This window comes from Xiphias gladius, chromosome 8 (genome assembly GCF_016859285.1).
Source record: "Xiphias gladius isolate SHS-SW01 ecotype Sanya breed wild chromosome 8, ASM1685928v1, whole genome shotgun sequence".
NCBI classification, from domain to species: Eukaryota; Metazoa; Chordata; class Actinopteri; order Istiophoriformes; family Xiphiidae; genus Xiphias; species Xiphias gladius.
The window spans coordinates 9,166,777-9,193,520 of NC_053407.1; the positions used below are offsets into that span (position 1 = coordinate 9,166,777).

Genomic DNA, 26,744 nt, shown 5'->3' on the forward strand with positions numbered 1-26,744 from the left:
GACACTTCCAACACACCGAACCTTTCACCCGCTTCCATCCCTGCTATGCTTGAGACTGTCGTAACGCCTTCCGCCGGCTTGGATGATGCGGATGCCGGAGAAGTACCCTGGTTATCATAATTTAAATGTGGCGGCCGGGGATGGTCGGTGACACCCTGATTTGGTGTTGAATGATCGTTATGACTGCGAGGCAACAGAGGGGTACCACACCGAGCAGGTTTGGACGTCTGGAGATGAGTGCGGGGCGCAGGAGGGTAAGCTGCACTTCATAAGTTACACTGATGTTTGCGTGCGTTGTGTTTGCAGCCTCACATTAATCTGAAGTTGTAATGCGCTGTCACAATACCTGAAATGAGAATCGCTTTTATTATTCACTTCGCCAAGACTGCGAGGTACAGTAGGGTATGAAAAATTGCCACAGACTGTGTGAGTGTTTGATTTAGAAGTAGGTGTATCCAGATTTTGAGAGTAAAATAGCTGCCAGTTTTAAAATAATTGTAAGGAGAGGGATGTAAAATGCCCTTAAAACAACATTGGACTTTGATTACGTCCCCACTATTTGTTTTCCTGCAAAATGATCTCAACACATTATCGTTATGAGATCTTAATTAGACGCCCATTTCAACCCAGTTTAATTAAATGTCTAAGTCTGATAAAATTGTTCGTCGGCGCCCTGAGTGTGTGCGCGCTTTTGCAAGTTGGAGAGAGAGAGAGAGAGAGAGAGTTGTCCTATGGTGCATTAAAGCAACTCGATCTATATTAGATGTGGGTCTCTCCACCAGCTCCTGGCAAATGCAGCCACTGTTGACATGCCCATGAATATTATATAAGCTCACTGACTGAGTGCTGGATACAGTATGAGCCCGTCAATGGAAAAGCCACAGAAAAAACTTTGTATCCATATAACAAAAACTAATTTAAAACGTATTGATTTATTGAGTTTTTTAAGTTGTTAAGTTTGATTTAGTTCAATAATACTTTGTATGTTTTTAAAATAAATTTATCCTGCAAAAATGTAAACCTTCACATGTAATTAAACAAGCTGAGTTTACTTCCCACTTCCTCTGATATCCTTCCTCAGCTGTCTGTCATCTGTGACCAGTGGAGAGCCAGGAGGTGCAGTAAAGCCTGATAATACCAGTGTGCTGCTGAAAACGCTTCCTTCAATTAACTTTCCACAGAGAAAAACCAGCCACATCCATAGGGAATTAAGATCGATTAATAAATGGTTTATCATGCTCTCCTCCTCCTGTGAGGTGGAAATGAAACACCAGCATCATGACAGAAGTGATTTATTGGCTCCTCCAGTACAGGATCCTATCCTCCTGGATCTTAATTAGTGATGCATGTTGGTGCGCTCCAGTACTTCAAACTGTCTGTGCTGTCCAGTCACACATTCAATAAGCCCGAAGTTACTGTAGATAAATACAGAGCAGAATAGTGTGAGGACTGTTGATAATATTCTTCTTGCTCTTGTTTGTGTAACTCCCACAAACTCACAGGCCTGTATTGGTCTTACAGGACAGTACGGTGGGCTCAGCATCAAGGTTGTGAGTCAGGGCTAGTCAAAGTGACAGATGAGTGTTGTATTTGCGCAGAGGGGAACGTGTACCGCCATGTTTGTTTAGAAACGGCCAGAAACTTGTGGAATTGCCCCTAAATTGCTGTGGCATGTGTAGAAAAGCTATTATAGCTTTATATTCGCAACAAAAGCTGGCAGGGGGAAATTGCAGGGCAGCCACCCAAACATAAGCCAGCTTTATTGGTAGGAGCTGGACACGACAAGCTACAGGACAGCGTGTCTCAAAGGATGATGCCAGCTGTTTCAAACCAGGCCTTACTCTTTCAGCATTTGCTGCCACACCATTCAATTACAAAACATTCTCACCTACCACCTGTACAGAATAATCTTTATCTGTAAAGATGTATGCTGATCTGTCACTGGTAAAATCTAGATATAAAAACGTAGAATTTTCCCATGTTGTCAGAATTCAACAATTGGCGTTTAATGAAAAATGGGAACCATAGTCTCCTTATAAAACCCATCACAAAGACACCACTAAAACCATTATATAAATGCTGAGATATTTTAAGTTCTGTCAGCATGTTGTGCAACTCACTGACTCAAACTCTGATGTTTGGTCTGTAATAATAAAATGAAAAGCAGTAAAATGTATGTGAAAAAGGTAGAATTATGCAATTATTTATAGTAAGTACATAACGATAAACATTTTTCAGTTTAGATATTTTTGACTAGCAAGAAAGGCACAGGTATATTTAATGGCATTGACAATGGCAAACTGGAATGCAGCCTTTATTAAGGATTTTAATTACACTTGTGCTATTACAGATGTCAGAAAAGTGGACATGGTCTTTTTGATGTCCACCTTCACTTTTTGCTAGCTGCTGATCTTCATGCATGGTGTATGAAGACTGGTAGGAAAAGACAGATGAAATGTAAATGACAAATCAGGTGATAATAGGACCCAGTTCGAAATTAACCACAACTATTTAAGGCTTTGATACACAGAAAACCATTCTGGGCAACTGTAACAACTAACAGTACCAATAAGTTTCAGAGCAATCATATTGCCAAGAAAAACAATTGGACCCTGTGTTTCAGTGTCTGTTGCTAGGATTGCTGACCATTTTCAACAGCCAATAACTCACAATTCACAAACTCACAAAGTATCAATAACACCACAAAACCTGAATGTTCTTTTCTACCGGTGTTCCTTAAATTGTCTAAGACCTTTGCCGAGTAAACCAGCCACTCTGTCGTTAATGGAATTTGATTTGACTGTAAATTCCTCTGCTATCAGTTGAAGTCCTGTACTAAGGACAGTGACTTTCCTTTCATAGCAGCAGAGCTGATGTGTCTGTCTATCTTTTTTCTCACTGAAAGGAAGTTAAAGGTGAGGGTGGAGCCTACTGCACTGCAGTCTCATTGAAGTGTGCTCTCTCTGTCGCTTCTTCAGCCTATTCTGTCTTCACACCATCTGTCTTTTACTTATTCTTTACCCATTCTTGCTCAATCTCCTCAATCTCAGTCCATCCTAGTTCCATTGTGACATTTCTCTCTCTCTCTTTCTCTTTCTCTCTCTCTCTCTGTCTCTCTTTCACTCTCTTTCTGTCTCTCTTTCTCTTTCTCTCTCTGTGTCCATCTCAGTGTCTGCATGATGCCACCATGTCTCTAAGCCCTCCCTAATCCTGCCGCAGCAACACAGAGGAACCCGCTTAGTCCCGGGACGCATCAGTGCTACACATTTGACTCCTTGACTCACCCAGATCATCCTCTGTAGGATTGATCAGTCACTGATCAATCCTAACCCAAACTCTCTATTTGGGCTTTTTCCAGACTCTCACTTCAGACCAGGATTACCCGCTGATCTGATGCCGAATCCTGATACACCAGTTGAATCTAGTGTGAACCTCTGACGGCAATGTCAAAACCCACTCACATTCAGATGTGACAAAAAGGTTTCCTGGCTCTCTTCATTCCTCTCCTTTCTGGGTTTTTGCTCTGTTGGTTGGAAGCCAAAGCCATTGCTCATCTGTCGCTGAGAAAAAACTCCTTGGGTTGAGGGCTGTGAGAGCAAAGAGACTGTTTTTCTCATGGGCAAGTTGTAACGTAAGTCATTGGAGGCTGCAATACAGAAAGGGCTACTGTTTCCTGAGACTGAAAAGTTCAGCGCTGTACACTCTTCCTGTCCTCATCACCTGCTCTAAGTTGCCCAGTCCGGAGCAGCTCGCTTTCCAGATGCTGCCATGCCCATCATCAGCAACGCCAACCATGACTTCAGCAATCTGTCCGTCAGTGATGACAGCAGTCTTGACCGCATCTTCACCGAGATCCCTGAGACTGAGACCATCAAGGTAATGAATAAAGGATATTAAAGTAAAATAAAAGGACAAAGGAATAAAAAAATTATATCAAATCACTGATAAAGTTCTGGAAAATGAATTGTACTCACAAATGTCTCAAATGCAGCTGCTCATGCATTGAAGCTTTTCATTTTCAACTCTCCAGGGTGTGTACTACCAGAGGGCTCAGTTCATCCGTCGGCCAGAAGACCTGGTGTCCATCGACCATGGCCTACTGGCAGTGATCAACGTTGGGGGGAACCGCTACACCTTCCCCTGGAGCACTCTGGAGCAATTCCCCCTCACCCGACTTGGCCGCCTCTGTGGCTGCCGGTCACCTGAGGACATAGCCAGTGTCTGTGATGACTACGACGAAGCTCGCAAGGAGTTCTTCTTCGACCGCTCACCGTCCGCGTTCAGGGTTATCCTCAACTTCCTGGCTGCAGGGAAACTGCGCCTCCTGCGGGAGATGTGCGTCCTCTCCCTCCATGATGAACTGACGTACTGGGGTGTGGAGATGGCATACATGGAGCGCTGTTGCAAGAGGAAGATGTACACGCGTATCGAGGAGGTGCACGAGCAGGAGCGGCGCGAGGAGGAGCGCAGGCAGAGAAACGCCATGCAGCATGTGACGGTGGAGGAAACAAGGTATCGTAAGGTAATGAACTGGCTGAGAGATATGGTGGAGAATCCGCACTCTGGCTTACCGGGGAAGATCTTCGCCTGCATGTCGGTGATCATGGTTGCAGTGACTGTCGTCAGCTTGTGTATCAGCACCATGCCAGACCTCAGAGAGGAAGAGGACAGGGTGAGTGAGCCAGAGTGTGCACACAGTTCTACCCAGCTCGAAGACACATTGATCGTCTAGTAACAGATCTGTTCATAACCTAATATGACAAACTGGATGCTCATTTAGGCATTATCTCCAACTCTAAACTTTGTTTAAATTTATCACCTGTGTCTGTCTACAGTACATCGGAGTTTATGAGTGAGAGAAAAACGAAATGTGCATTCTCTTGTTTTATTCATCTCACATTGAGGCATTGTAATGCTGCAAAAAACTCGAGCTTCAAAATTCTCAAATATAAAAACTCCCTATCGTCACACCCTTTAAAAAATCCCTATGGGATGCTTTTGTGTGTGTGTGATGGCCATGCATGTCCTGTGATCTGTGCCTACCATTGCAGTGTTGGATAATGAAGCCCAAGCTGCTCACTGAGGCCTGTCCAGTATCTGTCAGTAAACACTGGGGAATAATGAAATGGGCTTCCTGTATCTCATACAAAAGACACATGCACGCATGCAAATGTGCACATCAGTAGACACACTTACGGCTGCAGAAATTTGCACATGTAAAAACACACAGATTCGTGCACTGGCAACCACATTCCCACACACACTCTCACATGGTGACATGGGCATACAATAGTACTTAACTCATCCACTGTAACAATATGGCTCTCTGAATTTCGCACACATTTACTCTTGTTTCCTCTGTTGCCTTCTAACTAAAACTTTACTGCAGCATTTCCACTGCTCAGTTATGAATGTTTTTCTGTGACTGAAATTAAATTACATATACATTTTTTCCTGCAGGCAAAGATTTTATCCTTCTCCATGTTTTCAACAAATTTCTCTTTTCTTTTCATCCCATCAGGAAAGGTTTCCCCAAAGTAAGCTTAGATAAGAATTGATATGTATAGGTAGGTCCTGTGTGTGTGCAGAGACTGGCTGCTGCAGGAAAACTCTACGCACCTGTTCAACAGATGCTCCTTGAGAAGTCATCAGCAGCAGCCCCTGTATTGATTTTGATATGAGTAGTCAAGGGATTGAGTGCAGGAGGGTGTGATACTGGAGAATTTAGGGAGGCTGAAGAGATGATATCGAGAGCCCTACCAGGAGGAGTCCAGTAGTCAATGACAGTCATAGGAACACAGATGACAGAGATTGAGTACAGGGTGGGACATCCCAGGGTCTGATTCAGTGTGTGCTTGTAAACCTGCATTTTAAGTGGACCTTTATATAACAGGACACATCATGTAAGAGTACGCCTAGAGGAAAAAAAGCATAGTTGGATTAGACACTGTTGTAGATTTATTTTCTGTACACTGACAGAATTGACAAGGATCACAACAAAAGAATCAGATATACAGCAGGACTGACAAGCAATCAGATATTTAGGCAGCAGAAGCCGACCGTGTACAAGTGTTGCTCAATGTAAAGAGATTGTTTTTCCTGATGTTTAGTATCACTGTTGCATTTCTGATGACAACAGGAAATTGAGCTCTCCTTATTGTAATTCTCTCAGGTAAACACAGTAACAGAGACAGAGACAGCCAAACTCCATGGGAAAAATCAAGCCCATGTCCTCAGGAGTGTACACGTCAGGTAGCCAGGTCACTTCCCCAAACACAACTCTTACACACACACACACACACACACACACACACACACACACACACACACACACACACACAGAGGCCCTTATGACTCTGTATTAATTCGTGGCTCAAGAGTGTTTCAGAAAAAACGCATAGTTTTGTGAAACTTTATGTGTTTGTATGTGTAATGTTTCATCTGACATCTTTACTGCCTTGTGAGGACATTATGGGTTGTAAGGACATTTAGGAGTGTGTGTGTGTGTTCGTCCAAGCCTTTGTTTGCATATTTATGCTCATTCTTGGAAAGAGGATGGCAGCTCTCTGCAAAAGTAAACAAATCCATCTGCTGATTCCATGTTTTTCTCACTGCATGCTCCTGAGTTTCACTATTCTCCCATGTTTGTCCACTGAACTCCACCCTCGGTGTCCGGTCAGCCTGCCCAGGAAGGTGCAGCAGGACTCATGTCATCTTTGATTCACATGGCCCTGCTGTTCGTGCCTGTCTCTGGTCTGCTCCGCTTTGGAGTGTGCCAAAATTCCCTCATCCACTCAACATTCATCCTGCTTTTCTAGCTCCCTCTGTTTGGGTCAGGAGTTTGAGAGGACAGATAAAGTAAGTGGAAGATGGAGGAAGAAGAGGGCAAATAGAAGGGTAGGTCTATCAGAGCGACAGAATGAATTAAAAAAGGATGGGAGTGAAATTGGATGAAAAGAAATGCAAGAGATAAACACTGCTTAATTTTCCCCACCTCCTGCTCCCCTTTGTCTACCTCTATGTAATGTGTTTCTGGTTGTCCTCAGCTGATCCCTTCTATCAAACAATATAGCACTATGAGCTAAATCATTTGGGGATGGCCTTTATCTTACGGCTCAGTTTCATGTCCATCTCTTGCTGTGGGTGTGTATCTATCCACTGTATAAGCACTCTGCTCTCTATGTAAAAACTCTCCATATAATTCCGGCGCCACAATTATTCCTTCAGGTTGTGTACAGCATTCTGACAGGACACACAGACTCCGCTTATGCATTTTAAAAGTTCAGATAGTTCAGGTAGATGAGTGACATATTGATACAAAAAAAGAGAGTCACAACGGTGATGGATTTTTAGACCTAGCTGATAGAAACATTAAACTGTCAGTGGAATTTGTAGGGCTGAAAATTTTCAAGTTAAAGTCAAAGTAGTCTTTCATCATTATGGACAGCATAAATATCTCAAAGTAAAAAAGTCATCATGTGACCATTACATTTATCCACCACACTGTTTCTAATGTGAAATGTTGGCCTAAAAGTTGAGTTTCAGAAGTCAAAGCTTTTTTTAATAAAGATTTGGCTTGGTTCCATACCTCTGAATCTCCGCCTACAGCCCAGATTTGTTCAGTGAATCGAACAGTTCAGATGTCGTTTTCGCTAACAGCTGTTTTCCCAAGCTGGAGAAACAGATGACCGAAGCTTTGTAAATGGGATTAAGAAATTCAGACGTCCACTTCCCACATAACTAGCTAGTTAGGTACTTGGCTATATTTGTGATAAACAGTCACAGGAAAATAGCACCACCTATGTATGAGATTGAAGTTGTAAGTCCAAATACAGAAATAACAGTAAAAATTATAAAAAATAACAACTAAGCAACAATTAAAAAGTAATTTACTGTAGAAAGTATCTTAGCATGGCATCAGTAACCAAAAGGAGTTGAAAAAAAAGATGTGTGCAAGTATCTGCTGCTAGGATGAGAATGACCTTGCGTTCACTAATCTATAACTAAACCAAACTATTCCCTTTTTGGTCATGGTCCTTAGCTTACTCCTCCTGTGGTGGAATGCATGTATGTTTTCTTTCCTTTTTTCATCAAGATAACATTATAAGACATGGCAATGCCAGACTATTTCCATTTTATTCGAAGAAGCTTGCTCAGGTGGCCTCCATATTCATTAGTTCATCAGATGAATTTCTACTGTGACCACTGTCCCAACCCTGCAGTGGCTCCAGTAATTTCCCTGAATCAAATTTCCCTGCAGGACAGCAACAGTGTTTAGATTAGAAAGAAGAATTCGTATGCAGCTTTTAACTCTCTCTGGAGCAGGTCTCAGCAAACATTGATAAACCTGCTTGAGTTTACGTCTTGTTGCCGTTCAAATGTCAAATATCCACCAAAGATACTGACTTTCCTTCCACATAGTTCTGAGTAGAACTTTGCAGCAAAGCAGCAACTTTCTCTGAATTGATTTTCATTCATTTACCAAATATACATCCAAGTGTTTTACTCTCAGCGAGTGTTGCTCGGATTCATGTCTTTTAATATTCTTGTCTGGTGACGGAGTATTTTCAGACAGCCTCATCAGATTTGCTCTCCTTTTCCTAACTCAGTCGTATTCTGGCCTGGGGAGTAATTGAAGCGGCCGTTTTATGTCCTTAATGCCATAAATTGGAGTTGGATTTGCTGTTCAATAATTACTTCCCAGGTCATCAATCACAAGTAACAGGAGAGAGGGGAGCAGAGAAAGTGACAGAGAGGGAGTGAGAGAGACAGCAGAATAGAAGACTGCAATGACTTAAGCTTCAGACTGTGAGTTTTGACACGTTTTTCTGTTTGACTGTCCACTTATTCTCAAGCAGCTCCTACTTGTCAATAATCTCATTGACCTGCAGAACCTGTCTGGGCAAGTGAATATAGAGGGTGTGTGTGATTTCTCGTTCTATTAAGAGAAAAAAAAAAGAGACATAGAGACATAGACAGAGCCAGAAGGAGATGATGTGTCTTGTGACTTCTTTACATATTAGAGGGAGGAAATATGGGAGTGTGGGTTGAGGTGAAGGACTAGAAGATAACAAGAAAACAGAGAAAGAGAGGAGGATGTAAACCTAAACCAGCCATGAAGCCTCCTTTCTCTCCTTCCTCTTTATCTATATTTCCTCACAGATATATACATGTAATTTATATATGTATACACACACACACACACACACACACACACACACACACACACAGACACACACACACACACACACACACACACACACACACACACACAGACACGCAGTGGGGTCCAAAAGAAGGTCCCATTCAAGTGAATGGGAAAGTGGTACCCTCAGGGCTGTAGTCAACCAAAGAAAGTCTTGGTCGACTGAAATCATACCTATTCTTCAACCAATCGTTTGGTCACAGGGGGAAAAAAATCTGCACGTTATCTCTAGATTAATTCAATCACCCACAGTGCGCTGAGTGCACTATACCTGGTAGCTTAATGAGCCTAAATGAATTATAAATAAACATAAAAAGCTAGTATTTGCAATATATTAATCAATTTAACCTAATTATCTTATACGGAAATGACTCACACTCAGACTCAGCCAACAAGCGTGCACCTGCCCATATTCATATGACTTCCAAAAAAAGAACTATATCGACGTTTGATCCCAGCACACCAATTACTTCTTTGACATTGTATCAATTACTTTGGAGCCAACTATGACTAAATGATCAGTAAATGCTCATTAAATAACGTTAAATAATTTAGACCTAGCAGTCTCGATTAGGTTGGGCAAGTTCAAAGTTGTGAAAACAGGGTTGTTTTCAAATCACAACAAGAAAATCTCACTTTATTTTTTCTATCTTTAATCTCTCTCGTGGGTTTATATGCGTATATGTGTGTGGGTGCACGAGCGTTTGTGTGTGTGTGTGTGTGTGTGTGTGTGTGTGTGTGTGTGTGTGTGTGTGTGTGTGTGTGTGTGTGTGTACATATATATGTATGTATGTATATATTCTGATTTGAATAAATGAATAAATGCAAAATGTTCTTTCTTACTCAAGAGAACAAAAGTTGGTCCAAATCTGTGATCTTCACAAGCTGCAAAAACTGCGATAACAATCTTTGTTGTGGTCACAAAATCATCTTCTCATGATCACTGGAAACAAGGGTTTTTTTATGTCTGTATCATGTCCAGCTCTACTGAGAATAATTTGGAAAAGATCAAAGTGTTGGCTGTGATATAATCTCAGAAGAATTCCTGGTTATAGGTCTTGCTTCTGAAATATGCAGAATTAGATTATGTGAATCAACAAAGCCACTTGCCAAAATTATTGTCTCTGAGAGGGAGTTGCGATGTGGTATCCAAAATGTTTGACTGTCCGGACTTGGAAGCATGAATGATTTTCCCCTTCCGCTAAAGCAGCACAACCAACAGCATGATCTGTAAAAAAAATAAAATAAAAAAATAATAATATAATTGAAGGCCTTCGCAGCATATAATTTTGTTTAAGATAATTCACTACAACACCTGAGATGTGAAACACCTACTGTAACAGGAGATCTAAAGCAATAACAGTGTGTCTTTAAATGACTAAGTTTGTGTGTGTGAACTCCTTTGCTTTCTATACACTGAGCCAGTTCGACTGAGTCGTCCAAGCCTTGACGATAAAGCAACATCATCAATCATGAGCCTCGTTTGAGTGTGTAACAACAGGGACACAAAATTAAAAATGCATTCTTCATGTACCTCATTTTATCTTCCCCTTCTTCATAATTTCAGCCTCCATTAAATGAACATGAAGGGAGCATAAATAGGTGTTGGTGTCTACAAACCTTTTTTTTAGCTCAGCAGGGTGAGACTGAGGCTGGCAGTCAGTCAGGGTGATTATAAGTCAAGGAAAGTAAATAAGAGTTTAAGCAGGCTGGTGACTGGAGAGAGAGAGAATAAGGGAGAGGAAGGAGGAAGCAGAAAAAAAAATAGATGCAGAGACGAAAAGAGGGGTGGTAAACCCAGTGGGGTATTTATAATGTCTCACAACACACACACTCAAATACAGAGTCAGAGGACGTCACAGTAGCTATAGATAACCTTCTTAGAACTGAAATAATGCGGAATAGGTCATTCAGGATGATAAAGAAAAATAGAAAAGCTGTGTGTGTGCACGCATGTGTGTGTGTGTGTGTGTGTGTGTGTGTGTGTGTGTGTGTGTGTGTGTGTGTGTGTGTGTGGGCGCCCACAACTTTAAAATTCTGCTCATGTCTTGCTATAGCAAGTTTCCATTTACAACTGGATAGCAGAAATAATGTGTTTCTCAATCTTAGACACCCTCAAACCACAAGAGGATCTGTAAATATTTGATTGAACTACTGTATATGCTAATTACCAGACTCTGGTAAAGTATTGACAATGCATGTGTGTGAATGTACATGCACTAATAATTACCATGCATAAGTCTTTCCTATGTGTTTATGTCTGCCGGCACGTATGTGCTGTTTTTGACCATATCAGTGAAGAGCAGATTCCATGCCTATTACGGCCTATCTGTTTATGAGCTGTATTCCGTCTGTCTAATGTGCTGCATGACTGCCAAGTGGGATTATGGGAGAGCACAACAAAGTATGAGATGTTTATCCTGTCCATACCAGGACAGGATTGCATAGCATAGTCAAGTAAAGCACAATGCAGAGGAGTAGTGTTTGTTAGATCTGAATGTGTTAGCCTTGGAGATGTTTAGGGCTGTTAGTTGGAGACAATGGGTGGGGGGGCTTTGGTAGTTTTTGACATTTCTAAGCTGTAAATCGACCTTGCTTATATTGCATTGGCCATTTGTAATTGTTTTAAAAATGACTTTATGGTTATTTAACAGTTGAATGGCATAGTGAAATTAACATCAAGCAGCCGTTATAGTTCTGCAGTACTGCAAAAGAAGAACAATAAGATGGGGGACTTCCTCCCAAATAAGATGTACCAGAGCAAAACAAATGGTGTGTGTGTCAAAAAGAGCAGTCATAAATTTCAACAACTATCAAAGTAGTACATACCAGTGGGAAATTTAAGAAAGGTTGTTTATACCTTTGTAAATATAACCTGGTTTCCTTATTCACCAGATGATGCCAAACCCCCGAATGCACCATAAAACAGTTGACTGATGTGCACTGGTCTGTAGGAAAGGATACATCATTTATGTCCTCCAAATTTTGGGCAAAAGAAGGCTCCATTTCTTGGTGTCTTTGGGGGAGCCTTTGGATGGGGACAAGCTTGTTGACACATTGCAGTGTACAATATTTGGTCTTGAAATGCAGACATTAAAAAAGGGATTTAGTTGGGACACATAGAAAACAATCCAAGTTCAGTATACAGTGTCTCTGGACACTGCTTGCTTCTTAAGGGCAGATGGGCTGATAAAAAAAAAGAATGTTAAAAATCAGTCTGAGGGTGAACTATTTTCCCATTTATTTTGTCTCGTTTTGCCCAAATACAAGAGCACAGTAAACACATTCAAACATTTTAAACCCAGTTTAATGCCTCAGTGATCACATTTCATATACCCTTAGTGTTATTCAGGTTTAAGGTGACTTCCCCTAACAAAGAGGTATCTCTTCTTGTAAACACTAATCTGATTGAGACAGCAAAAAGAAAAGAAAGGAAATAACAGACAACCCACCCACAGCTCAGTGATATGACACATTATCACAATTCAACAGGGCTATAGTAAACAAAGAAAATCTTGGTAGACTGAAATGGTACCTACTCTTCAACCAAATGTTTCGTCGCAGGGAAAAAACTATCTGCATGTTATCCATAGATTAATTTAATCTGCCACAGTGCACTGTGCACTCTACCTGGTAGCCTTATTAGCGTAAATGTTATATAAATAAACATTAAAAGCTAGTTTTTGCAGCATATTAATTCATTTTAACCTTATTTTTTAATATTGAAATTATAAAAACACTAGGAGCCAACAAGCGTGCAGCCAAACAACAACTTCTTTGACATAGTTTCAATTAGTTTGGAGCCGACACTGAGTAAACATTCATAAATGGTAAAACAAGCAACGCAGTAAATAATGGATTAATCCTGGGAGGCTATTGATGTAGTGCTTTTCTCCTTATGAAAGTAACAATGGGGATTGTCCAACCGATGAGAATTTGGTCGGACAAGAGCGTATCGACCAACCAGTCGACCGGGAGACAGCGGCCCTACATTTCAGCTGCTGGCTATAGGTAGTTGGACTCAAAATGCAGACACAAACAAAGCAGGTATGAGTAGATTGTTGACTTGGCAGAATGCGTTTGAACCAGAAACTTACTGCACAAAAACAGTTCTCTATATACATTATATGCTTAGACACTAATTGGTGATAAGAAGCAACTGTGAAGGGAGTATTTGGGAGAGGAGAGCACACTGAGGACACCTGCTGGACAGGTGAGGAATGACAGAGGCAGGGAAACATCAACGAAAGAGAAAAAACTGAGGGCAGGGTAGGGTGGAGAGTAAAAACAGCTTTGGCCATGACACATACAACACACAAAATACACACAATGCAAACACAAAGCAAACACACCACCAGCTCTACTCCTGAGGTTACATGCACAGCAGTTTCCCTCTCTGGTTACTGCAGCACATCAGAATCCTATTCTCCTGGCAACTGTCACAAAATCAAATTCATGCCCCTCACACTGCTGCTCCGTCCAGTTACAACTGAAGTCAAACACACCCTTTGCACTGTGCCTTTTCATTCCTACACACAGCTAGCAGCAAACCTTGCTCAACCCGCAGCAGATGTGTGTGTTTTATTCTTTTTTTATTATTTTAATTCCTGATGTGCTTATTAAGGCAAGAAATTGATGAGGCATTTTCAACATCTTGTTCTAGTAAAAGTAGATGGATCCTTTGCTCTGTATGTTTTTCGGCATTTGTGTTTGTGTACTCGAGTACATTGCTGCTGCACCTATAACATCTCGAAGTTGATGAAACACTAAACACTTGACAATATTGGATAAGAAACTAACATAACAACACTGAATTGCTTTACAGCATTTTGAAGAGAAAACTGGAGGCTTCATTTGAATTGTAAAGAAAGTGTGTATAGCTTGTGTGAGCGTGTGTATGGGGGTCCTTGCACGAAATCAATTTTCCAAAACCTTTTTTGAGGGTTTTTTAAAACAATGCAAACCCACTTTCATCCTCTATTTGATGAGACAATCCTGGAACAAAGATCCTAACAAACTGGAAAGCAAAGCCCTCATTTGCTGTTTATGTGTGTCTCACTCTGACTCTGCTCGGTGTGTGTGCAGCATCCTGACAGACGGAGAATAGAGACTTAGGTGTGTGAAGGGATCCATATGCCTCAAATGTCACCTCATCTTTTCCTCATTAGCTGATCTGGTAATCCTTCTCTCCTCCACCACTCCACAACGCTTAGCCGGCCCCTCTCGTTTCATCTACTCTCTTTCTCTCCTCTCTTCTATCTGTTTTTCTCACCTTCCCTGTTTCATTTTTCTCAATTAAGATGTGTGCGGGTAAACATACTGTTGGTCTTTGTCAGTGATGGGTCGCTAAGTGGCCTGTACAGCAGCCTCATATGGAGACAAAACTGTTCGGCTCTTCTTTCACACCAATGTCTGTGTTATGGTGAGCAGCGTATGGAGTTTCATTTGAGCCAGTGGACAGTGTGTCTTTGGAAACTGGGTGACTGTAGCTCTTTAATCATAATACGTATCAAGGGTTCTTGAAAATTAATGGGTGCAAACATAACTCACTACAAGCCTTACCCTTGTGCATTTGTGCGTACATGCTGCTATCAGGTTACAGGAGAACAGCCTAATGATACATGGAGGTGTCACATAGTACAAGCCCTTTAATAATCCATGACTAGTGAACACAGTACTTGATGTGCAGTTTTTCAGGTTAAGGCCAGTGGTGTGGCATTCAACCCCACCCCCTAATTCTTTCTCTGTGTCTTTCTGTCTCTGCCGCCTTAAACATCCATCACTTTTGTCCTCCTTTCAATTCTTCTTCTATGGAGAAGCTTTAAAAGTGAGCGCATGGTCAGCACAGCATCATAGAGAAACAGTGTTCAGTGGTGCAAAGTATGCTCAAGGTCTGTTGAAAGGTAAATGTGATTGATGGGCTAAATTTTTTCTTTTGTTCCCCTTTCTGCCCAAAACTAAAACCGGTTGGCTTGCAGAATCATAATGAGCCTTTTTTTTTTACCTGATTTGGAGATGGGCCCCAAGAGAAAGATATAGAAGAGAGATATGAAGAGACAGCTGTGGAGTTAAGGACATACTGTGAAAAAGGTATAGAATGAAATTCAAAGTTAACACACAACACCAGGGAGCACTCCTAAGAATGATAACCAAATCTTACACAGTGCACTCGTTCATCATCTTGCAATGGTTAGAAAAGCACACATCCACATGTCTATATCGCTCATGGAAAAGTATGGCAATTGCAAATAGGAGGAGTTGTTATCACCAACTGAAGACATTCAAAATGTGGAGCTTTATCTGATCCACAAGTAGAAAAAAAAACACATTCATAATTTAGTGCTATAGAAGCTTTCTCTTGTCCAACAATAAAGAGACACATTTACACTTCAAACCCGTGGTACACAGAGTGACCTTGCTGTTGCAGCATCTAGCAGCTGTCTCCCTGCACAGTGATGGGTCACTGGCAGAGGGTCGACAGGAGGCTGTCAACAAGAATGCAAAACTCATCTGGTGCTGACAAAACAGCACAATGCAGCCAGTGGTAGGATGACCCTTGGATGATAATGACTTTTAACCAAACTGTGTTTACCTTCACTCCAAATTAAGAATTACAGGGAAACATACTGTGTTGCTCTACCGTCATGAAGAGGAAGGAGCACGTGTGTGAGTTCTCTGCATCATGACTTATTCATATTTAACTGCCACATTAGTGAAAGAAAGTTGGGTGTGTTTGCAAGAGAGAAATATATTATAACGCAATGATTTAATCTCTCTGACCATCTACCCAGCCATTAATGCAAACACTGACATCAATGTAACACACCAAATATCATCATGACTATGCAACAAATGCCAGTTTAATCAGAGTGAGGACTGAAAACACTTCAACTATACTGCAGAGGCAGTGCCAAACATTTGCTTGTCAATATAAGAATCCTTCAGTACAGACCACAATATTTGCCATTTTACTTTTATATTCATTAATAAAACATATTTACGTCTTTTCTTCTAAAACCAGTATCAGTATACCCTTTGTCCCACATTGCACTTAGCCTCTTGTCTTTTTTCTCCTCCCAAGAATACAAATGTCAAAGGTCAGATAAAGATTTGTGAATTCAGTCATTCTCATTTCCACTTTAAAATACCTCAAGTCCTCTATTCCCCACTGCTTTCAGTGCGGTTAAATGTAAGTAATCAATCTAAAACTTCAGCTTCAGTGAATATATTTTCGACATGTTTTCCATCCAAGATATTTGCACTTTGGATACTGACGAGCTAAGAAAATACTCACATTACATAGACAGATCGAATTTCAGGAGTTTTCGTGACACGGCACACGGCATCACACTTCAGAGTTGTGAGTACAAAATATAGAAACCAACATAGCAGGTGTGACTAGATACAGTAGTTTACTTGGAAAATGAGTGGGTCCAAAGTTTAGAGCAGGAGGGCAGAACAGGTTATAAGAGGCAGGAACCAGTTTTATCAAGTTAAGGCCCGGTCACACCAGAGAAGGACAGCTAAGTTTACCCAAGTGTCCTTGCAAAATAGGTGGTGCTAGACACTTGGTGATGTGGTGACTACTCGCAGGGGTACTACCTGCTGAGCTGACTGCTAACACACTAGCTAGCCAGCAACATGCTAGCACTAGTCAGTCACATTAGCTAACAATTAAGGCACTGTAGCCAGCTTGGCCATTAGTTAATTTAACATACTTGTCTGCAATCATAACTATAGCCCATACCTCATTTGTAGAGCAGTTTATGTTGCAACAGAGGAGTGTTGAATAAATATGGATTGTGCAACACTTCATCAAATTTCTTACCTAGCCCTAACATTTAGTCTTCTTAAATTGCTTCAACTGAAAGTGAAATAAACTAAACCTAAGAGCATGAGTTAAGTCACATATAGTCAGCTTTTGCTTAGCAGTGAGATGCTTTAAGGGGATTTCAGACAAATCAAGAAAAATCATATTACAATGTGTATGTAATATTTTCTATTTGCAACAGGCCAGTGCATGAGGTCTACTAAACCAAAGTAAGGCTATCCAGATTTTGATGAAAAACCTAAACCTATTGTGAAGAATTTTCAAGCGTCACCCCCCCCATTCTGTAAACTTTACTTTTCTGTATGTATGAAAAGATGCACAATAAAAGCACTTTAAACAAATAGCAGGATGTGATCTGATGCTTATTCAGAACTATTTGCCAACCATTTTAAAAATCTGACACAGGTATGAGACATTTTTGTCTTGTGTGTGTGTGTGTGTGTGTGTGTGTGTGTGTGTGTGTGTGTGTGTGTGTGTGTGTGTGTGTGTGTGTGTGTGTGTGTGTGTGTGTATGGTCCTATATCTTTCCTTCACTGAATATGTTTATAGACAGCCTTATAGTTAGTTTTATAGTTTGGTCTTGCGGTTCCTTCTACAGAAAGACTTGTACTTCCGGTTTTTTTGTTTGTTTAGATGTTTGTTTTTTAGTAGAGTGAACACTTTCCTTTCTGTAACAACTGAATATTTTTTTTTCTAGAAATTCAAGTTAACAAACAACGTTTGGAAAATCATAATGGAAGGATGCCCTAGGATGACTTGCACCCTTGCTGCGGTCTTTGTCTTCATTTGACATTGAGATGCGTTAATAAGGACAATAATGTGAAACCCCATGTGTAACAGCTGCTGGGGTGAACAGTGTCTGTCTTGAAATGAGCTGTCACTGATATTAGTTCCAAGGAGAGTGACACAGAGGAGATAAGGTCAGGGAGATAATGGGTATTGTGGGAGTTATTGTGTGTGCAACAGTGTGTATCTGTGTGTGTTTGATAGAGAGCCAGATGTAGGAAGCTTCTAGCTGGACCAAATGGCCTATCGTGCAGAGGTTGAGAACGGTGTCAAAAAGCCCTGATGAGAGAGCGGTGAGGAGTAAATGACAGGTAAAGAGTGCAAATGAGAGACATGACGTGAGATGTAGAGAGAAAGTGTCTGAAAGATTGATATAGGACAAACAGACGACCAAAAAAGCAGGACTGGACATCAGACAGAGAAAACATAAGGAATGCAGGCAAGATTAAGGAGTAGGAGAGGTGTAAAAATTTAAATTAAGTTAAAGATTGAAGTGGTAATTCTTAAGGAGAGACGCTTCAAGACACTATGAAATATGTCTTCTCTTTTTGTAAATGTCCTCTGCTTGAGAAACAAATATCCCCCAGTCAGTCCTTCAGACCTCTGGAGAAATGGTGGTTTGTTCGGATTAAGCCATTGTTGTTCCACTTTTTCTGTGTGGGCCGCTGCACTGACAATTGCGACACTGCTGCTCTGGACCTACATGCAATAGTCTAAGTTTAATTTTATTTACAAGTGTTCATTTTGGAATAAGTATGCTATAATCAGCTCCAGATATTTGAATTAAGTTTGAATTGGTTTTCATTAGTTAAGCATTTTGTAGTCCCTTATGTAAAGCAGCACAAAACATTTCTATAATTTAGAAAGCCATTCAGTGCAATTAGGATGATGGAAAAGCTGAAAAGAAGCACAGAAAAAAAATTCTTATGGATTTGATTTAAAGCATACTTAGGGTGGAAAACACAGCACTATTAAACCTTCATTGATCTCTTATATTACCAGAAAGCATTTTTGCTGCTTAAAGTTATAAAAAGGCACTGTAAATATTTTCTGCCAAAATTTAGCCACATTAGTAACATGCCACTTTGTATAGTTACTGTTAACAAATAACAAGTGGCAACCCACTGGTGTACCAGTCATTACAAACTCAAACGTTGCTCAAACTCACAGAACTGTAATTTAAATACTAGTAGAAATCTCATACTTTCCATGAACACCAAATATGTCAGACTGAATATTTAGGAAATTTTCATAAAATGATGCAAAACACACATCTAGAATATTTCCATTGGATGGATTGTTACAGTCATAGAAAACATGGAACTTTGAGTTTAAATATTTCACACTTCATTCTAAACATCATGTAGCCTCAATTAGGCGTTAGAACAAGCTGATACAAGCTTCTTCCAGCTCATTGTTTTGGTTTTACAAGCCTCAACTTTACTGTTTTGTGTTCACTCTCACCGCTTTCATGAACTTTGTTTCAAGATGCAGCAGCAAGTTGCTTTCAGCAAAAAAAAAAAAAAATCTGATTAACCCGCAGTATGCTTCCTTACACAGAATGGCAGACAGACAAAGTTAGCAGCTACCTGGTTACTGAAGGAAATGTTTAGCTGCTAAAAAAACAGACATTTCCCTCAGGAGGAGGTGTACAGCAATATTATAAAAAGACACTGAAAATTGGATAAACATTTATCTGGTGGTCAGACCAATACTCCAAATGAATGTTACAGTTGCTCAGTGTCTGTGTAAATGAGTTACTGTTTGCTAGCAAGTTCATCATATCACTTTTATAATCATGATATAACAGCTGTTTTACAGCTCGTACAACTTAAAAGGGAACTCATACTCTATATAGTTTGTTCATAGGTTTTAGGCATTACTACTGCATATGTAAAGAAAATTTTATAAAGTTTTGTGTGGCTCTAGAGGGAGCTTTGTGTAGTCTGATAAATTGCCTCAAGTGATGTCATTTGAGTCAGTGTCAGTTGGGGCTGAAGACTTCAAGTTTAGAAATAAAAAAATAAAAAATTGGGGTGTGGAGTTAGCAAGAGGAAGTGAGCTCACCAGGCCTATTCATCTCTGCTTGAGGCAAGTGACTCAAGGCTTCATTAGCTGCCACTAGCATAACACACCCCAATGTCCAAGCAAAGGGTTGGCAGCCAAAGTGCATTGTGGGTAATGTAGTTGCTGTAGTTGTTGTAGTTTCTGACAAGGAGGAAAATAATAATAAATTGGTGGAGTACTCTTCTATCACAGTTTGAAGGGGGGAGGCAGGCATGAGGGGAAACTGTTTGTTAATGGGATAAAATGATACAAACCGTCATGGCTACTGCAGTTTTAATAAAAGCAAATGCAGAATATATAACAACAAATAAAAACCAGGACTTCTACTGTAACTTAGCACAATGTAACAACAAAGCAAGTGGTTTCAGAATGAATGCATGAAGGGACATTTTCTGACGTCGAAACATCACTACTAACTTGATAATGGCGCTGCTTATACAACAACACTACAAATTATGCAGATACGTGTCACTGTAGGAATGAAGTGAAAGGCTAAGAGTCACAGTGGGGATGAGAATCAGTGAGAAAGGACACGAGTGATATATGACATGGAAAAGAATGGCACATGTGTGTGAAGGATGCATCATGCATAGAGAAACAGTGGATGGACTTGCTTTTCTCTTAGAGGAACACTGAATGAATGAAGGAGTGTGAGGGGCAAATACAAAATGAAGGATGAGAGGGAGGGAGTCCAGAGACGGTGACGGAGGAGGGAAAAGGATGAGTGATGGGAAGGTGGAGACAGAGGCAGGATGAGAAAGGAGAGGGTATCAGAGAGAGGAAAAGAAGGATGAGAGGGAAGGAAAATAGATACAGAGTGTGAGCAGAGAGATAAATGTTGAGAGTGAACAATGAAAAAAGGGGAGAAAATGCTGAGAAGCTAATGATAGAAGAGATTCAGAGAACACACAAATAAAGTCTACCTCAATAATGAATACAGTATAATGTCATGTGGTTTCATATTCAGCATTATCATTTTTTTTTTTTTTTTTTTTAAATTCTGGAATTCTGTTGCAGTTGCAAGGTAGAAAAATGCAAATCACCCAAGAAAAAAGACCTAAGAACACTCTTGATCTGCCTGAGAAACATGCCCTCAGTACGGAAATGTAGATGTATTGTCTGTTTCACAGTATTTTGCTGAAGGGACATTTTGAGGCCTTGAGGCTGTTTATCACTCACCAGCATCTTTGTCAGTGGCTGCAGCCAGAAAATCCAAAGATGGACAACAAGGTGTTGCGAGAAGAGGATGTCCTACCAAGAAAAATGACAGTATCAGTTGTTTCCCCAAGGCCCAATAATGAAATATCTTTACCTTCAAGTGACAAAGGCCTCCAATGGCTCCTATGACTCTTCTCCAGCAGGGCCACGGGAGGAAGTAGAGTGATATTGTAAAGCCACAAAGTCTAAAGAAAGAAGGAGGTTGGGGTGGATGTATGTGTTGACAAAATGTTTGACTTTGACTGGCAAGATCACTGCTAGCCATTTTTTTACCGACATTCTGTATCAGCACTCAAGGTTGGGTTCTTTTACCCATGGCTGTGATTTTTCGTTAAGCTTAGCTAAGTATTTATTAGTTTAACCATGACAATTTCATTGTCATGGGCATCAGATCATAAAGAGCTTATATGTGTTGTTGTGAGGGCTGTAACAAACAACTTAAGCCACTTTCACATATGAGCTCCGGACAGTGTCCAGAGAATCAGGTCCAGAGTCCAGAGTTGCCCTTTCACACATGCAACACACAACCGGACACTGTCCATGGGAGACGCATTCTCACCTACTGGAAATAGGTGTAGGAGGCAGGATAGAAACGTCAACACGCCCACTCGCTCACTGTGAATTTTCTGGTCAGTGACATGCTCTATTCACACATCTGCTCAATCGGACATACACAGATAATGTACTAGGGAGCTGGCAGGGTAAAGACTGTTTAATGTCCAGTTCAACTCAGTCTGACATTTGCGTTTTCAAATACAGCTCCTCTAGCTAATGTCTAGAAGAGTTCAGTGCTGCAGTGTGAAAGCAGATATACTTTGTCTTTTAATTTGGACAAGTTGTTGGGCCTGAGTGTCCCTGAAGCAGGACAAAGAAGTGGCCACCGCCATGGCTAAGTATGATACTGTAGGCTAAATCTGGGCAGACACTGGGGGTTTTTATCAATCTTGTACTTTTTATTAACTCACACTACACGTTTTAATTGGCCGCTGTGTATGACCGAAACCTGTGACTTTTATGCTCATGCTGTTTGGATCAATTATTGGCCACAACATAGCTACTCACCTGAACATAAGCATGGAACCAATTTAATTAACATTTATTTAATAACAATACTGACAGCTGCTTCGTCAAAAACACTGACAAGAAGAGGGAAAGGCAGCATTTGTTTGTATAATAATTAACTATAACAGGAAAGTCATAAAAATAAAATACGGAGCTGCAGATGACTTTCAATTCTTCAGTTTTAACTGCATCACAGCACTCTCAGTCAAGACGACGTGTAAAAGATTGTTGTTCTTTCAGGCAATAAATGCACCATCATGACCACCCTAAAACTACACATCATCCCTCTTTCGGACGTTGGAATTTCAGGGACTCCGTCTGACAGTTTTTGTAACTCTTTTGCCAGATGTTCAGAGGCGAGAGTGCAGAATTTTCTCAGAATCTCTCTCAAGCTTTTTTTAATTCTTTACACAACTACTTCTGTCACTTATTTTATGTACAACCCAGTTCAGCGCCATCAATGCCATCAATTCAGCAGAGAGTCTCAAGAAGTGTGCCCTGCTGTCCCCATTTGGACGATTCATCGCATCTTGTCCCTTTTAATTAAGGCAGGTTCTTCGCCCTGCCTTTGAGTCTGGTCACTTGGAACAGCTATAAATGCCTTTGCCTTTAGATATGGACCTTGTACTAACTGGTTTGTTTCAACTATACCCTTGCCTTAAGAGACCTGTTGACTTGGGAAAACACTTTCTTAAATGATAATGAATAAAAATTTAATAATTATTGAATATACATAATCAATCATTTCCAGTATGCCATGCATTAGATATGTTTAATTATCTACTGAGACTCTAACTTGTGGAAATTATTTCCAGAGAAGTTGGGTATTTCAATACTGAATTGAACAACTTGAGTTTTTTGAGCTGGCATCGACTTTTTAAGGAAATGTATTCATTGCCTTTTTTCACTGGTGGCTGCTGCTTGATAAACCAGTGGATTTACAGCATATATCTTTTTTTTTTTTTCTTATGTATGAAAAAATGCTTAATAGTAGATTAAGTGCTTATATTAGACTTTTCTGGAGTGGGATTTGGAAGTGTGAGGAAGTTGAATAAAGGCTTTTTTTTTTTTTAAAGTGTGACAGTGAGAGCTTTGTGATGGCATGGGACAAAGCCTTGAAGAAAACGGTCAGTTAACAGCAGGGTTTTCGGCTCCAAAATCTCCTCTGTATTATCACATGGGTTTTTTTTTTATCATTGCATTACTCTTCCTTCATACTGTAGTTAGAGGGCATACATGCCTGATTGCTTGCTGTCACCGCTCCCACTGAGTGTCATATTAATCTTTGAAACCTGCCCTAATGAAATAATTGATTGATTGTGTCACTGTATTGTCTGTCAGTGCTGCTGCATTAGCTTTAGCATACTGAGTGAGAGTAGGTCATGATTTATTAATGATTAGCAAGGGTTGTTATTTGACCTCAGGATTTTTTTCTTCCATCTCCCAATGCTTTCTTCCCCATCCATCTTGCTTTCTGTCAAACCCTTGCTCCTTTCATCCTCAATTTCTCTGTCTCTCCACTCCTCCAACTCCCCGCCTTTCCTCTCTACCTCAGGGTGAATGTTCCTCTAAGTGCTACAACATGTTCATCATAGAGACGGTGTGTGTCGCCTGGTTCTCTCTGGAGTTCATCCTGCGGTTCATTCAGGCCCGCAGCAAGCTGGACTTCCTCCGTGGGCCACTCAACATCATCGACGCCATGGCCATCCTTCCCTACTACGTCTCCCTGGTGGTGACAGAGGAGGATCCATCCCAGGAGCATGAAAGGCCAGGAGGAGGAAAGGGCTACTTGGACAAGCTGGGCCTGGTGTTGAGGATCCTGCGGGCGCTGAGGATTCTCTACGTGATGCGGCTGGCTCGCCACTCTCTCGGCCTGCAGACACTCGGGCTAACCGTAAGGCGCAGCACCCGGGAGTTCGGTCTCCTTCTGCTCTTCCTCTGCGTGGCCGTCACCCTCTTTTCCCCACTTGTCCACTTGGCTGAGAGCGAGCTCACAGGTGCCCATGACTTCAGCAGCATCCCTGCCTCCTACTGGTGGGCCATTATCTCCATGACAACCGTAGGCTACGGCGACATGGTACCGAGGTCCATTCCAGGACAGGTTGTAGCCCTGAGCAGCATCCTAAGTGGGATCCTCATCATGGCCTTCCCTGCTACCTCCATCTTCCACATGTTCTCTCGCTCCTACCAAGAGCTCAAGATGGAGCATGACCGATTGTTCAAAGAAGAGTGCGCAGCTGCTGCCGCTGCTGCTGCCACCGGGGAGCTGCAGGAGGCAGGAGGTGAAGGAGGGGGAGGGAACTCAGCTCCGCCTGGACTGGGATTACGTCTAGATAAGGATAGTGTGCACTCACTGGAGTCTCTAGCCCTGCTAGGGAAAGGGGGCGAAGCTGCAGGAAATAATAATCACAGCCTTCCAGCAGCAGCTTTCTGAACAGTGCTCACACTGATTGACTCAAAACAAAACTTCCAAGAACATATGAGTCCTTTAATCTCCGTCTTGCATACTGTACTGAAGTACTGTAAATTACTATTGCTCTAAAGGCCTCACTCCGCACCTGGTTGTGAAGCATCTGTGTTGCATTGGATAAAAAGGGATTAAACAACAACAACAACAGCGTTTCCTTTGCTCTGCAGTCTGATGATAAGGAGTATAAGTGTTCACACTATTGACGGCACAGAACCTCTAAGACTTAAAACCCTTTAAATTGGACTGTCCAGTCTGCCAGACCAGAAATCCTCTGCAGCAATATTAGTGACCGGCTGCTTCCATAAACATGCAATATTCAGTCCAAAGTTGCTTTTCCTTTCACTGTGAAAATACTTATAAGCCCAACTACAACTGTTAGTTTTATTCATATTACTTTTTAATATGTTGCCTACAGTATGACCTGAAAATGTGTTTCATACTGTATATTCTACTTTTCTGCCATGAATTCAAAGAAGTGCTCCTCTCTGATTTTATTTTTGAGAAGCTTGAAGCCATGTTCTGAGAAGAAATATAAACAAACTGACAGTTTTGACTCATACAAGATGTATATCCATCTCTCTCTCATGTACGTCCATATGCTTGGACTCAAAGAGGTGACAGTTTCTCCATTCTCTACCTTGAACTCCAGGTAAGCTGAGTAAAGATATTGCAGAGGTTATGATCCAAACAGTTTTTTTTAATCAGCTGATGAGGAAATGAAAGGATGGAGAGAAAGATATCTTATTTGAGGGGGTGTGAGTCAGAGAAAATGAGCGCTAACAGCCATGAAATGTACTTTGCAATGCTCCAAATAAAAGCTCTCCTGGTAATCCGAGAGAAATCCATTTTCTGGGCTGTAGTTTTTTGGTTTGTTCTGGGCATGACAGTCTAATCTCTTTGGCCAGAATGCAGAGACCTGCCGCTGAACATTTCTGAGAGAAGAAGAAACAGAAACAGCTGTCTGAGCCAGACACACACAGATAAGTATTCTGTGAACAGCAATTCTGTGGCAGTCCCCTTCTTACATCACCTCCTTGTTTTTATGTGCACAATTACACCACTCTGGAAGGATGCCACATCTCTACAAATCTTTGGTTTGTAGACGGGGAGCTCCGTAATGTAGTCCAACTAAAGAAGCTCTGCTTAAAGTTACATATTCAGGTCTGGGGTAAACCTATCCTCTCATCGGCTGTCAAATCCTGGGGTTGCCTTCAAAACGGGTGGAATCTTCCTTCTTTTTCTGAAAAGAGTGGTCCAAGAAGAATGTGGAGGCACACAGGGACATGCCAGATGTGGATGTAATCTAGATTAAAGTTGGGATTAAAACAGGAAAACCGGTCACTGCCTGAGACTTGACTTCATCCAGTTCTGTTAAATTTGATTTTGCTGGGGGTTTGTTTCCCAGAATCCCAGAGATTCAAGTGCAATCACTTTTGGTTTGCTGTGGTATCTATTGCCCATATGGCATCCCATTTCACTGGCTATAGCCCTAGTGGGATTTAGAAATTGTAGAATACAGTGGAATTTGTAATTGGAGCTCCTGCAGTAACATATGGTCCAGAGTATATCAGTGTGATTGAGGCAATCCAGGTTCACATGATGAGATATACTTGATTACACCGACTAAGACTATTACCCATCCGTTTACTCATTAGCTTAATAGACACTGATATCATAAGCAAAAGCATATGCATAATAAAGTATTTCACAGGAGTGATTATAACTCACATAGATCATAATTCTAATGCTGATGTAACAGTATCTTAACTCCACCCCAAAACACCACTTATTCATCATTCAATGAAATGGCACAAAGAATAACATCTGACAAGGTGTTTTTATGACTTTTTAAAGGGCATTTGCTTGTCAAATGTCATAAAGACTAGTTTGACAATTTGGTAAATGTCTTGCATCGAGTTACATGAGAAGATTGATATCACTCTCAAACCTGTATATAAATATGAAGCTAGAGCAAGGAAGATCTGAAAAAAGAATGTTTGAGAGAAGTGTTTTAAATGTTCTGAGAAATGTTCCCTATTACAGGGAAATTTGAACACTTTAGAATTTAGGACTATTAAAGCATTAGTACAGCATTTTGGGAAATA

At 40.9% G+C, this 26,744-nt stretch overlaps 1 protein-coding gene across 1 annotated transcript; it reads left to right on the forward strand.

Moving 5' to 3' along the window:
- The first annotated feature begins 228 nt into the window (after positions 1-228).
- Positions 229-25,424, forward strand: kcng4a (potassium voltage-gated channel, subfamily G, member 4a). Its single transcript, XM_040133351.1, has 4 exons — positions 229-254; positions 3,359-3,876; positions 4,031-4,672; positions 23,725-25,424. The coding sequence occupies exons 2-4, from the start codon at positions 3,769-3,771 to the stop codon at positions 24,601-24,603; spliced, it is 1,629 nt and encodes a 542-aa protein (XP_039989285.1). The 5' UTR covers positions 229-254; positions 3,359-3,768; the 3' UTR covers positions 24,604-25,424.
- Positions 25,425-26,744: the final 1,320 nt, after the last annotated feature.

Bases quoted from the DNA above. Each gene is read 5' to 3' on its own strand.
- kcng4a (XM_040133351.1), top strand. From the start codon at position 3,769: ATGCCCATCATCAGCAACGCCAACCATGACTTCAGCAATCTGTCCGTC. The intron at 3,877-4,030 runs GTAATGAATAAA...TCAACTCTCCAG, and splicing joins CTGAGACTGAGACCATCAAG to GGTGTGTACTACCAGAGGGC. The intron at 4,673-23,724 runs GTGAGTGAGCCA...TCTCTACCTCAG, and splicing joins TCAGAGAGGAAGAGGACAGG to GGTGAATGTTCCTCTAAGTG.